This window comes from Populus euphratica, unplaced genomic scaffold (assembly GCF_000495115.2).
Source record: "Populus euphratica unplaced genomic scaffold, PopEup_1.0 scaffold23.1, whole genome shotgun sequence".
Lineage (NCBI taxonomy): Eukaryota > Viridiplantae > Streptophyta > Magnoliopsida > Malpighiales > Salicaceae > Populus > Populus euphratica.
Genome location: NW_011499892.1, coordinates 920,781 through 935,817, shown reverse-complemented (window position 1 = coordinate 935,817; position 15,037 = coordinate 920,781). Strand labels below are relative to the sequence as shown.

The following is a 15,037-nucleotide window of genomic DNA, read 5'->3' as shown; positions in this document are numbered from 1 at the left end:
TGTGGTGTAAATTAATTGGAAAAAGATTATGGTCACCTCTTTTTTTGAGCTTGTTGCTGTAGGAGTTTCCTCCTGAATGTAGAACGAAGAATGGCAGACAATGTGACGTGATGACATCGTGTCCCAAAGTTGATTTTCTCTTTGGCCAGCAGGGGCCTCAATTGGTATGGATTATGGAATTAAAGTTTCCAGACCAGAGAAGAAAAGAAAGTTGATGCCTTCTCTTCAACAACAACTAGAGATTATCAAAAGGAGAGGTATAGACAAAATCGCCAAATCAAGGCAGTCATCTGATGATGATTTATCTCCATTAATTAAGATTGGACAGAAACAAGAGAAGAAATCCTAATATGCCCGTACGGTTTAAGTACGACAATGTATGAATATAGATTTTGATGAATTCAAGAGGCATAGCCATTGTCCCGCATACTCTTCGGATGGCCTTTTCATCCTCTCTCTTCCGAATCCAGCAAATTTATCAGGCACAACTCTCTCTCTTATTCTTGATGCCAAACCACTGTAGAGGTGCAAAGATATCTATGGCACAGAATCAGATAATCGTAGCTGGAGAAGCTACAGGAACAAACTTCTAATACCTTTACCGATCTAGACATGGTTGACTTGTGTGTCATGTGAGATCAGAGAAAAAATATTATTATCTCTTGTAGCACGGGAATAAAAATCCACAACTCATGCCAAGTCCTGTCCAAAAGAACGTCTGTTCTTTACTTTTTTATGAATCAAGATAGTGTTGATAAAAAAAGAAGAAAAGGTGAACGAAAGAAAAATAAAAAATCTCATAGAAGAAAGCTTGAAGACAAGAGACAAATGGTGTAAAAGTTGAAGGGCATATCTTTTTGGATCCGTTGTGGTAGAGCCCTTCGAAGCTCCATCACTAGTTTGTGACATTCGTTTTAGGCTTCAGAACACTGACACGTAAGCCTTCTCTTCATGATTGTTTCTTTGGTGTGCAAGCGGAAAGCATGCAGTTGGCAAAGGTCCCATCAATGCAAATGCACTGGGATTTCAATTTTGAGGTTTGGATTTGATATCCACAGTCCTCTCTTTGGATTCAAGTGAGGGACTTGCACGCGGAATTCCAAGGGATGTTTTCAGCATGAGAAATGCAAACAGGGGCTGTGGTTGCCGCTGCTCGGTATTTTGATACAAGAGTTTTTGTAGGTTTGTGCGTCATAATCCAGTGATCAATTTTTTACCCAATAAGTTTGATATCTTTATATCAAGATTATATAAAATAAAATAAAATGGGAGAATAACAGATTCCATATCTTTTTTATTGGGCCATAAATAGCCCATTTTGAGTTGAAGGAATAGAAACGGACTAGAATATCACGGAGCGCATGTTTGGTCATCACCAGACATTCACAATCGTAAGATGACTCATCGCATGCTGAGATATCTAACACAAAACATCTAAAAGAAGAAAACAAGACGATGGAAAGAAAAGAGCGGAATCGAAAAATGCCTTGGCGCTCCTTGTGGTGTCTCAATGGAGAGTTGGCATTCTTAATACTATTGGAGGCAGAAACATAGCATACAGGAAAACAATCAACAAGCTGTCCGTGAATCCGAGACGAAAGCTTTGTAGTCTTGTAGAAGCACATGTCCCTTCTTCATGCAATCATACTGAACAAATGAAAGATACAAGGCACTACTCTCTTTTATAAAACATAAGTTCTACAATGGACAAAAGATGTCACGGGCATCATTGTTGTCCCAAGAGCCAAAACCATCACTTCAACTTCAATTGTCCCACAAAATGTAGATTTAATCATACTCCAATTCATCAGGAGTGACTGGCCGTTTGAGGGGGATAATAGATTTCTTTCCGACATCCCGAGATAAAGCTTTCCTCATATCTGAAAACAGAACACAGCATTGTAAGTGTGAGAAGCAACATAAGCTCAATGGAAGGGATTTAAGGATGCTGAAGCCAACTACGGAATACTCACCCAATCCATCTTCCTCCCCTGAATAATAGCGCAGCACCCTTCTATAAATTACATACCCAAGCTGTTTGCAAAAGACAGAAGAATAAGAATCATCTTGTCTCATTGACTGAACAATAAGAAAAAAGTAACATCCAAAACACTCGAGGCTAAGATAATATAACTCCATGGTCATAAATAGATGCATTATAAAGACCTACTAACAGGAAGACCGCTATCTGCATATTAATTGCAAGAATGGACCTTGTCAAAGTAGAACATAGACCAGAGAATCTCAATAGTAGCAGGTAGATGTGAACTTCATAACAGGTAGGAGACTACCTTCATAATGCAGTATATGAAGAATATAACTTTGTCAAGTAGAAAACCCAGATAATCTCCGATCCGGGCAGGGCAACATTGATGAACTGCCTTAACTAAAGATATTTATCAGTAGTCTATATCAAGAAAATGAATTATATAATATCTGCGTACTGAAAAAAAGGATAAAACCTGCAAGGTGGTAGTTTCAATTTTTTCTTTCTCTGAATTGGGATCATTACTTTCATTGTGTATTATGAATTTGGGCCATGGTCCGTAGATCAGCAATCCTAGGAACCCTGCTAATGAGCATATGGTGATTCAACACTGCAAAGTTCTAATTCCCAGTTACATGCTAATCATTTGTAGAATAGGGCTTTTTCATTCAGAAAATAATGACACCGTCCCTCATAGTTTTCTATTAAAAACATCAACTTGGCAGCTAATAAATTCTCTGATTAATATATATGAATGATCTGAACTGAACAAGCAGCAGCAACCAAATTCCTTTCTAGCTGCCATACTAGACAAAAAAAAAAATTATGAAGTGTTTCCGGAGTGATTGCTAATACAAGGCACATGACCAAATTCAATTAATACCCTAACAAGTAAAACAGAATTTGTGTCAGAGAAGAAAGAAGTTAGACATCCATGCATGGGGTCACAAGATTGCAAGAATTACACAAATTGAGCAAATTTCCAGAATTATCCATTCAAAACCGAGATTGTGCAAAAGATTATCCAATAGCAATCTTTGCAAGGCATCTAAGCACCTAATGCCCCTTGATTTCTTTGGAAGGCACCAGTTGGAACAGAAGTCCGGCAACCATTTTGTAAGAAAGGATAGGACTACAGAAACAAAAGAACCAAATTTAAGAGGCAATAGCCAAACGTAGCAATGTGGAATCATATTTTAAAATGAGATAAATTGGAGGTTAGGTTCAGCTTCTTTCACTGAAGACTCTTTCATGTTTGTAAAATGCAAGCACTACAGACTCGGAATGATCAACCAGCAAGAAATGTCTAGATACAAAAAGAATTCAAAGAACCATTACCTTCTCATACATCTTTATGGCTGGTGTATTTGATGCTCTCACAAAAAGATCTACAAAATAAGCCTTATCACTGCAAAAAGGTTTCTCATGTTAGAAAGAAGCTGAGGAGACTTATTTTAAACAAATACTAGCCGAGAGACAATCTGCAATTCAAGAAGATGCAGACACAACCAACCAAACAAACTTTCAATTAATTGCATCCAGATTATACAATCTGCAATTCAAGAAGATGCAGACACAACCAACCAAACAAACTTTCAATTAATTGCATCCAGATTATACAATATTGCAGAAGTGGCCAACAGGGCAACAATTAGAAGAAGAGAAACATATCATTCAGACAATCTGTTTGTGTCAAGATGCTAGTCAACTTAAATAGAATGATATTTGGCAAGGAAGAAATAACAGTGTGGCATAAATTGCAGGAGGGACTATTGCTCCTTCCAAAAACCATAATTCAAAGCACCTTGTAAAGCTGCAAAGTCTTGTTGAAGAAACTAATACTAATAGAACTGGAAAATATAAGCTAAAATTAAATTTGAATCAACCTCTCTGAGTTTTCTAAGTCGCACAACAGTTCTATAGAATGTCTAAGAAACAAAAATTTTCCATGATAACTATGATAAATTTCTGAAAAATCATATCAAATCAAATTCATATCTCCTATTAAAATAGCAACTAAAAAAAGAACATAATTGCAAGTATGGAAGGCTAGTCTTACATCTTGTCACTAATTTCTTCCAAGAGATTCATAAGCTTCTTGGCCAACTGCTGCCTGCGGTATTCTGAGGCCACAGTCACTGCTGTCACGTGACCATGCCACGACTCGCCTTGTCCTTCTACTTTACCCATTACTGCAACCCATTCATATGCAATTCACAATTTATTCTACTAACAATTCATGAAAACAAAAGCAAATTATTAGGGAGAAGAAGCTTACTGTAACCCATAACTTTGTTTCCTGGACCTTCAGCGACATGGAAATAATCGGGCCATCTTGCCAAATAGGTCATGTAGAATGACATATTGAACTGTACAGGTTTCAAAATTAATTACTATTGTATTACAGAATAGAATTGAAGGAAAGTAGAAAGAAAGAAAGAAGGGTTTAGACAAGAAGAAAGAAGGGAGGTTTTTTACAGTTTCGGTGAGGTGGTCGAAATTGACGGAGGCGAAGCGGAGAAGATCGTTGCAGCTGAATCGTCGAATAGTCGTCATCTTCCTTGAACCTCGTTGTTTCTTGGATGTGGCTGGCAACTTCCGAAGGGGTCAAAAGTGAAGACTCAAAAGAGGGAGCAAAGCTGGTGAAGGGCGAAGTAATGGAACTATGCCAATAGCAATACATCGGGCCCTAATTGAGTTTTTTAGATTGGGCCGACATAACTTCCATTCACTGGGCCAAGAAACCCAGGAAACAAAGATGGAAGAAACCTTTGCTGCTAGCGACGAGCAAAGAAAAGCTGTAACCTCACGATCACGGAGAGAGTAGGATAAGTTTAAAACGTTCCCTGTTTGGACAAAGTTGAACACAGACCGCGCAAGTAAGGGTAGCCCTGCCCCTGCTGGAGCTGCTCGGTTGGTTCGAGATGCTCTCCACAGACTCATAATGGGTTCTGAAGCTGGTGTTGGCTGTTGCAACGTCTTGAAAGATGAATCATGGGTAGTGAAGATAGGTCTGGAAATGGCGTGGAAAATGGGAGTCAGGGTGGCTCCTGCTGGTGTTTGATTACCAGGTGGTGCAGCTATTTTAGTCTAAAAATCACGAGGAGGCTGGTTGTTACTCTATGGGGCAACGTTAGACAACGATACTGCATTTGAGAATTGGAATAGGAGAAATGAGTGCTGTAGGGTTATTGATGGATTGTATGTGACTCTTTTGTTTCTGGTTAGATAACCAAAAAAGAAAAGAACAACAAATTCGGGAAAAGATAAAAATATTCTTTGTTTATATTTGTTGTTGTTTGGAGATATGGGAGACCTTGCCATTACAATACCCATCAGGAACGAAGATGCAGACGATTCATGAATCAGAAGAAATGCTGTGGCCACCAGACAATATAATAGTTGAAAGGATTCGGAACAGAATCAGCGAGCAAGCTTTTATGATGAACAACATTTCAGCGGACTTCGCAGCCTTCGAAAATCAAGAAAAGCTTTAATTTATTCCCAAAATCCATGTTCTGTAAATGGACTCAAAACGATGGAAGCAGTGGAAACACTATTGCCACGTGGTGGCCTAAGTATGTTTTCTTAGAGTTTGTCAGTAACTAACTCAACAGGGAAGCAATCCAAAGAAAAATGGCATAACAAATTCAAGCTTCTCTCTCCCATCTCTTCTCCTCCCTTCCATGTCATCCTTTTCTCTCTACGTCCCTCTCCTTCTAGTTCTTAATAATACTGATTGATTTATGCATCGTTACTCAACCACTTTTAATTGCATTACAATCATCACCCACGTCAATAGCTAACTCGGGGGAAATCCAAGTTGGGTCTCACTGTTAGGCTCATTACAAGTGGTATCAGAGTCACATCTCTTCGAACGAGTGCGATGGCTCCTGAAACTCGTTCCCAGGAGGCCAGGAAACTTGAGGATTCTCTTGAGCAGGTTAGTAAGGAACATGCACATAAGCATGAGCAAGTAATGTAGTTGTTGGGTGCTCATGATCAAAAGCTGGAAAGCATCAGGGTTTCTTATGACGTGTAGTTATATGTCTGTACTGAGGGATCTAATAAGTGGAATGGCTTGCTAAGAAGCTTCTTTCTTACGGACCCTCCAGCAAACTTCTGGTGAGGCCAGAAGCTCCAATGATAAACAAACCCTGCAAGAAAGCAACGTTGGTAGTCAGATCATGTTCAGTAGATGAAGGAACACTAATGCCTTCTAAATTACATAAGCCCAAACATGACTTCCCAGTGTTTGATGAGGAAGATGTGCACAAATAGTTTTACAGGTGTAACCAGTACTTTGAAGTGGAGGAAATTGACGACGGAGACAGACTGAAGTTGGCATCCTACTATCTTGATGCGGGTGGCTTTATACTGGCATCAAAATTTCATGAAGAGAAAGGGACACCAATAGGTGAGCTAGGATGATTATGTGGAAGCTATATGCTCCTAGTCTGGGGGCCAGCAAGACCCTCTCGAAGAATCGATGGATTGACGACAATTTGGTGGTTTAAAAACTTATATACAGGATTTTGATATCCTATAGAATCGAGCTGAGATCTCAGAGAAACAGGCTCTTGTATTCTTCATTGGTGGGCTATAAATTGAAACAAAAAACCTAAGTCCCATAAGTAGGCCTACAACCTTTCTAGATTACAAGACAACACTCTTTCATATACGTATAACCTTCATCACTCCACCAAATCTATACATCAGTACACAGCTCAGACAATTCAGACTAAACAGAACCTCTTTCAATCTAATTACAAATATTCTACCATAACCATGTCCCAAATTCAAAAACCTTCTTCAAATAGTACACTGCCTACCCCCACACAGAAACACTTCCATCAAAAGACCTGTTAAAACTACCAAACCACTAAGAAATAAAGATCTAGAAGATACAAGGGCAAAGGATATCTGCTTTTGGTGTGATGAGAAATTTGTGCCTGGTCACAAATGTAAAAACAGGGAACTGTACACCCTCTGCATTTTTTATGATGAAAAGGATAACGAAGATAATGGTGATGTTACCATGAGGGGAAAAATTGATAAGATAATTCCATACACATCCCTTAATGCTCTGGAAGGTATTAAGGGTTTTCACACCGAGTTATTGATAAAGTTGATAAACACATTGTGTCTATCTTGGTAAACACTGGAAGCACACAATTTTATTAACATGGAGATTGCCGAGAAATTACAATGCAGTCTTACCGTCATTAAACCCCTATTGGTTGAAGTTGTACATGGAGCACAATGACACGTACCTCTTTACACAGGCTGAGGCAACGAACACAAACAAACCCTACAAGGCTGAGGCCACCACCGTACTGTTGTTGGGGAATTTTCCACGGAAGACTGCTCGCTCGTGGATCCTCAGGGTTCTCACGCGGCGGCAGGTTTGCATGGTGGGGTTGTTGCAATCCAACGCCGACAATTACCGAGCGAAGTTCTAACTGACGGTGCTTGAGCACCTATTTGCATGACTATCCAAGGGAATGTTTCCTTAACCCATGGGTATTCACTGGATAGTTGGGAGACGATATTCATCCAAAACAACAAACGATGAAAGATGAGAGACACAGCCAACAGTCCATGGATGAAAGATGGGGAACGACAGGGAGAGATCCCAACATCAATATGACCCATTGTAAGCCACATTATAAATTTATCATCTATAATTAATGAATAATATATCATTCAATATCCTGGATACAAATTTCTCGGGAAGGTAGAAGAGTCCACCACCAAGTATGGTTAGAAAATAAATGTAATATAACATAAAATAGCACAATTCCGGGAAAGGGGAAAGAACTTCCCCAAAGGCTTCGACAGTCATCTCAGTAAAACAAGGACAACAAACCCCCGGCTCAATCCACTGTCCGGGTAACATCAGCAGCTTTAAAATCTACAGGCATTTGAAGTACGGGAGGCATGAAAGTGATGATGTAATGTGCAAGAAAGTCCATTGTCCACTAGAAAATTCAACAAAGGTTCTAATCAGCTTGCTCTCAATAGAAGCCTCCTTCATATAAGAGCACAATGTTAGAGGAAAAACTGGTCCACATCAATTAGCATGCAACCTGTCAGTACCCCAGCCTTGTTGATTTGAATAACACTGACAAAATGCCAGGAATAAAGGCTTCCCAACATGCGATTCCAGTTCTTTTACTTAATCATCATGCATATCCCTGTCAACCATGTTCTGAAGAAAGATAAATACTGGTCCTTAAGTGGAAGGAGTTATCACTTCATAGAGTTCAAATACTTGCAATCAAAAGCATAGTCGACAGAGACGGAGATGGATACCTACAAATCCCAAACCTTGCTGAACTTCACGGTTCACCTAGCCAAGAGGATAATCAAACTCATCTGAGCTCTCCTCAAAACAACATATCCAGAACCTTTACCCCTCCTCATTCCCACTAGTCTGATCACTACTATAGTTGATTTCAGATGTACACATGAATGACAAACCATCTGATGCACGACTGCTCAATTGTGATGACAGGCTGACCTCGCTAGTTAGATCGCTATCAGTCATTTGGCTGAGGTCGACAAAACTGCAAAAATCAGATTGACAACCAAGGAACTTAATTCCAAAATCCTATGTTTTCTGCTCTTTTTCCCCATTTGATATTAGCTATTTAGATAAGAATAGTAACTGGAGTTTGACTCCAGTTGTCACCAACAAAAAAGTGAAAATGAGCGAGAGATAACTGACCTTCCTTCTGATGGAAATTCTGCTAGCAAACAGATATCAGGCCTTTCTTCTAATACCTGCTTTGTAGGAATGATGCTGCCATAAAGCACCAAAATACTTTACATGAATCTTACAAGGTATAAATATAGAGTAAGCACGATAAATGAAAAGGCAAAAAATGCTACCTTAAACTGTAACATCTGCCATACGAGTCACCTGCAGCAGCCAAACCTTCCCTGTTTGATATATCCTATTAAAGTGCAGTAATCAGAATAAGAAGAAAATCAAGCAGGAACATGAGAATCAGACAAACACAAAGCAGAAAAAACAACAATATCAATCTACCCACAAGATATCGAAGAAATCTAAAGTCCCCAGCAAGAACTGATGCAAATAATCGGGCAACTTCCAACTGCAAGTAATGAAATAAATAAGTGAATAAGGAGGGAAATAGGAAATATAATAAATTAGTATTAGCATTTCATAGGTTGATGTATATTCTATATCTATAGATATGGAATATCCAGATGCTAGCCCATTTAGGAATTGAACCATATGAGTCATCAAAAGGATCTCAGAGACCCACCAAACCACGAAAGCCAAGATCTTTCACATTCAAAGAGATTTAAGGTAAAGAAGGTGGAGAAGTGAAAGGAATTATGGCCTACCTCTTTGAGATGCATGCAGTCTCTGAAAATCAAAACTTCCAGCAAACTCCCACCCATGTCACCACCAAGGTTCCTGATAGTTTCAAGAAAAACAAACCCTTGTAAGATTTCAAATAGAGAAAAGAAAATATCAATGTAGTTACATTCCATAAAAATGCAGACCTCAAAAAGCTTCCAGTGATAGAATATGACGTTGAAAAATCTACATATTTTAGTTTGCAAAATCCCTGTACAGGTAGCCAGATGTTGTTAGTCATTAGAGTTCAATTAACAGACAAAGAACAAACTTTGTATTGGCTACAAAGTACAGCACGTACATTTTACAGACCCAGTACCAAAATCAAAAAACTGTAAAGCAAAGAAATGTATTTCTCAAACTTTTCCTTTGTTCTGTAATGGAATCTTGGTTAGATCAAATTTTAACAACAAAAGACAACGATAGTGAATGGCATGCCATTAGACCAACCATCATTGTAAAATTGGTACTAGAAATATTAATCACAGAGAGTGTATAGATTGCTTGTTCAAGTCATGTAGTGCAGATCATTCCATATGCAAACTAACACAATTTTAAGATAAAAAGAAAAATTTGCTATCCCCCCCCCTGGAATTTTAATAAGATTGATGAACCAAGCAATAATGTTTGAACAATGAAATTAACCATAAGTGAAAATTCAAGCCATGGTGCTTGAAGCAACCGACAAAGCAGACCTCTCTCATGAACAAAGAGAAATATTTAACTAGAAATAAAAAAAAAAAACTTGAGATTGGAGAAATTGGGTATGTTATAAATTGAGTACAAGTGGAACTTGATCTCCCACAAAACTCCATTTTTTAAGGTCATCCATGGGCATTATGCCAACTATGAAACATTCGAAGATTTTGCAGAACAGAGTAAAGCAATATTAGGTCGTACTTAAAAGGGGGGAGAAAAGGAAAGATTAGTACCAATTAGATGGAAAAGTAGTAGCATGTGGAAATTCATTGTTATAAAAAAAATAGCTGTACCCAACTTGACCTTTGACATACCTTAACAAGTATCCGAAGTTTATAATCATACAGCTTGAAACCTCTTAGAGCCAGTGAGGTTAAATTTGGACAATTATTTACTAGATCCACACAGGTTGATGATTTCAAACTGTCATCTCTTCCTGATAGTGAACATGCTCAAGTTAGCAAAAACATACACGAGCAACTAAAAGAATTTTCAATAAGAAGGTGCTGCACCTGTTTTTGAAGATTCAAAAAATAAACGCTCTATCAAGGGACAATTCATGCTCACTGACACCAATGTTTGCCTCAAGTCAACATGTCTGCTCCAAGAAAAAAAAAAATTCATCTACCACCATAAAGAGTAATTTTTGCCCAAAAGTCTCAGAAAGAATGGCTCAAAATTAATTATCAAAGGATAAGTCACGTGGAAACATGCACTCGTCCTCGTTACAAGATACATATTTAATAATATATATTGCATAAACTAACTCATGAATATATCTACATGAATTGCTGATGCATAATTATATTAAAGGTAACTTGTAAAATAAACACATAAAATTCCATAAAAGAAGCTGACTCAAGCCACTAGAACTTTCTAGAGGCGAGAAGTAAAATCAATTAAAAAGTGCATGAGTATTAACAAATTATTGTAATACTAATATTACCTTGTTACCACTACAAAGGTAGCTGAAAAATGTTGATGAGGAATGGTAACAAAATAAACAAAATAGGCATATAATTATTACTACTTAGAGGAAGAGAATAGCTACTGATAGCCAAACTTGGAAAGTTTTGTGTATGGATAAAGCATCCAATCACATCATTAGTAGTGGCATATGAAAATCACAACATTTTGGGAGATGCAATGCATCATTGTTTACACCTGCTGTATCAAATCCACTCCATTTATCAATGTTATTCAACTAACGCAACCACTGTTATTACCCTAATGTAATGTTTTCAAACCAACATTATCACACAGACAACTCAACAGAAACTTACAGGCCAATTATTTCCAGGTCAAGCAGAGATGGGCAGGCTGACAATGCCCCACAAAGCGATGTGTTGTCAATTCTTTCAATATTGTATAGATGCAATCCTCTCAAAACAGCCCTTGTATTACGAAAAACACAAACATGAGGATCAAAAGAAATCACAGATGTGGACAAAAAAAGTCTGCAATCGATGTCTCCAAATTCCAAACATACCCAGCAGCACCATTGTCCCCACTTAAAGGAGTTAAGCAGTATCTAGTAAGAGTGGATGACTCCTTCCCCTGTCTGGTCTTTTTATCATTCCATGAAAAGTTAGATACTTCTACAGCATTCCTAATTCCATAAACCAATGGTTGACAAGATCCATGAGGCAAAGTCGGACCTGGAACTATACCAAGCTTAAGGGACCTACGTGACCAAGTGAGTGAGAGAGAAAAGGAAATCAGCAAGGCCACCAACAATATCCACATATGACATCATGGGAACAGTCATAAAAGATGAGAACTAACTAATACACCTTGCATGCTATACAGCATAATTCTCATTCATCAATATAACACTCAATACAGGCTCACTTTAGTATAATCAACAGAGTATTTCCCAGTACAGACAGAGAAGGATTAATCCTTCTACATACTGAACATACGAACAAACATCAATTAAATTTCATAGTCATATATGAGATCAAAATGAATGAAATACTATATTAAAAAAAAAAAATTATTTTTCAGAATCTTCATAATTACATAATAGGGGATCTAAATGAGATATTGAAACTGAGAAGGAAAAAAAATGAAGGCTGCACAGGTTCAGGCTCAACGTAAAGAAGTTTAGCTTTCAAGACAAATCTTTGGTATATTATGATTTGTCTTCTTTACCACACCGAGCCAAAGGAAATCAAAACTTCTAGAATTCTATCACCAGTGATACCTAATACAGAGATGCAAAGCATATAATAGACCCATGAGAACACTTGCACAGGATATAGAATTGTTACGTGAAAAACTCTTACCGAAGGGCTTTTCCAGCACGTTGGATCATTGTAGACACAACTGCATTATTAACTTTTGGGACCACAGTTGTCAAGTCAATATTGGCATAGCACAAGGGATCCATGGCACATTTGTAGAACATAGAACAAGTTGCAGCAGCATAGCACAGGCTTTGTGCATCAAGCATAGAAAATAACTGCACGTGCATAATGCTTATGAATAGATCATTTGGAAAAAGAAAACCATTTTACAGTAAAAATGCATTTATAATTAACTAGAAACTCAAATGCTCAGCACGAGCTGAAAATGACAAAGTAGACATTTCCATAACAGGAATCTAGAAATTCTTGATCCTAAATCAACAAGAGCCATCAAACCAAACATGGCAGCCTCGTAACATCTTCATGGATCTAAGATCCACAGAATATTCACATCAATGTATCAGAATATAAGCACATCAATGCACTTTCAAACTCGAGAAACTGTTATATTTGGCAGTATTTCGCTGCTACTTAATTAAACACGTTTAATTAATACCATCAACATTTTTATGCAATCAATTCATTTGAAGCCACATCCATCAATCAAAGCATTCCGAAATGGAAATTCAAGATTACCAAACACAAATCATGATCCCTTAAAAATTCCTCCACAACACCTGATTGGACCATATTCACGGAAGCAAGCAACACGAAAAACTTTTCACTCATAAATCAACCAACAAGTAAACCAAACCTTGAATTCCACATTACAATAATAACGAGGCTTTAAAAAAAATCCTACTGTTATCGCCGGCAAGCAAAACACAGCCCGCAACTTGCATGAATTGAAATTCTCAAAATCTGAACAAAAAGAGGCGAGGAAAGAAAAAACTTAATAATAAAAAAGAAACCTTGATGGTAAGGTCAGGAGGGAGAGCCCAGGTGAGTGAATTATGAACGGAAGAGCGTTTCCTAGCAGAGTTGTTGCCGGCTTCGAGAAGAAGAGATCCTAGTTTAAGGGCGCGATCGATGAGGATAGACTGATCAGCATCGCAAGGGGAGGAGTCGAGGAGATGCTCAAAGGATTGGTCGATGGAGAGAGAATGAGAGTCAGCTAGGTTAAGAAATGTTTGGAGAAGGTTTCCAACTTGATTGTTCATGTTAGGGAGTTTGTTAGGGTTTGGAGGAGGAGGAGGAGAGCGAGAGGAAGGGAAAGGGCAGGGGCGTTTGGACATGGAAGTCGGGGTGTGGAGGAGGGTATCCATGGTGGGTGAATGTGTGTCTGTGTGCGTGTGCGTGTGTGTGTGTGTAAGAGAGGGGGATAGAGAGAGAGCGTGAAGAAAGGAGAGTCCCCGTTTTTAAAAGATATGGAATACGGACAAAGGATTGGGTGGCACGTGGATGAATACGTGGGGGTTTACTGGAGTGGGGGATGGGTGGCTGGTTGGGTAGATGTTGTAATATTGGTTATAATTTAAAATATTTTTTATTTTAAAATATTTTTTTTTAATATTAGAACATCTAAATAATTAAAAAATCTAAAAAAATTAAAAATTTTAAAAAACATGATTTATATCACATTTCCAAATGAATTAGAGTGTGCTCCTATGTCATTGCCTCTCTCCAGTATTAAATGTAAAACAAAGCTGCGATGAAGGCTATATATAGAAATTCATATTCGAAGTTAAAGAAATAATAATAAGAATATCTTTCATTCTTAAGATTATTTTTTCAATTCTCTTTTTTTCCTTTTACATATATATATATATTGCTAATTACAGTTTCGAATTTCAATAAAATGGTTCAGAGACCTCTTTTTTTAACATGAACATGCAATTTTTATGAGATGAGGAACTCAGTCACTACACTCAACCTGTGTTCTGTAGATGAATCTCGAACATATGTATGATAAATTTACAACAATAAAAGAAAATTAAGATTTTTTACGTATTTAATAAGAGACATGAGATTGGAATCATGATCTTAATTGTCTTTATCTCGCTTCTCAGGCATTGAATTATAATTAGAGGAAGTGTAAGAAAAAGTAGGAGGTCACAAACACCTCAAAAGACATATTCCACTTGCTCAAGCAATGTTTTTGGAAATTGATTAACATAAACACATAAATATAGAAAAAGGATTGTTGTATATATGTCGAAAACATGTTTAAAATCATGGTAATAATTTGTTTTTAAAATATTTTTTGTTTATAAATATATTAAAATAATATTTTTTATATTTAAAATTTATTTTTAATATCAACATATTAAAACAATGCAAAATATTAAAATAAATAATTTTATATAAAAAATAAATAAATATTGATCACCCTCTGTTTAGGCCATAATCCTAGACAAATACTAAACTTAAGGGTGTTTAAAAATATTGGAGCGGTTGTAATTTAAAGTTTTTTTATTTAAAAATAAATTAAAATAATTTTTTTTTATTTTTTTAAATTATTTTTAATATAAATATATTAAAATAAAAATATAAACAAAATTAAATAATTTTTTAAAAAAAATACAGCTTCGCTGTCAAACACTGCAGCTTGGAGCACAACTATACCTCCATTTAATTATTATTATTATTATTAACAAAACTTTTTAACTCAATTTTTTTTGTTTAGATTAACGTGGGTGTCCGGGCCAGCTTGCGCACACCATGACTAATCCTACGGGCCTTGAAGTAGACTAATCTTGATTTATGTTG

The 15,037-nt window shown here is 37.1% G+C and overlaps 2 protein-coding genes across 10 annotated transcripts; both read right to left on the bottom strand.

The window, feature by feature from the left end:
* Window positions 1–1,382: 1,382 nt before the first annotated feature.
* Window positions 1,383–4,678, bottom strand: LOC105131429 (Acyl-CoA N-acyltransferases (NAT) superfamily protein). The gene is made up of 6 exons (XM_011034398.1): window positions 4,466–4,678; window positions 4,266–4,356; window positions 4,047–4,179; window positions 3,326–3,395; window positions 1,974–2,034; window positions 1,383–1,880 (listed from the first exon to the last, which is right to left on the bottom strand). Exons 1-6 carry the CDS (start codon window positions 4,541–4,543, stop codon window positions 1,789–1,791), a joined length of 525 nt encoding a protein of 174 aa, XP_011032700.1. The 5' UTR covers window positions 4,544–4,678; the 3' UTR covers window positions 1,383–1,788.
* Window positions 4,679–7,566: 2,888 nt separating this feature from the next.
* Window positions 7,567–13,668, bottom strand: LOC105131428 (F-box protein SKIP17-like). Of its 9 annotated transcripts, none has more exons than XR_843430.1 (13): window positions 13,240–13,668; window positions 12,368–12,543; window positions 11,569–11,763; window positions 11,363–11,473; window positions 10,592–10,677; window positions 10,394–10,515; window positions 9,527–9,591; window positions 9,365–9,437; window positions 9,046–9,108; window positions 8,882–8,946; window positions 8,718–8,792; window positions 8,303–8,556; window positions 7,567–8,198 (listed from the first exon to the last, which is right to left on the bottom strand). XR_843430.1 is itself a non-coding variant. In XM_011034396.1 (12 exons), exons 1-12 carry the CDS (start codon window positions 13,591–13,593, stop codon window positions 8,400–8,402), a joined length of 1,542 nt encoding a protein of 513 aa, XP_011032698.1. In that variant the 5' UTR covers window positions 13,594–13,668; the 3' UTR covers window positions 7,567–8,399. The 9 variants fall into 9 exon arrangements, 2 of the variants coding, with proteins under 2 accessions (XP_011032698.1, XP_011032699.1); XR_843431.1 differs by having other exon boundaries at window positions 7,567–8,184; XR_843434.1 differs by having other exon boundaries at window positions 7,567–8,018.
* Between the last annotated feature and the right edge of the window lie 1,369 nt (window positions 13,669–15,037).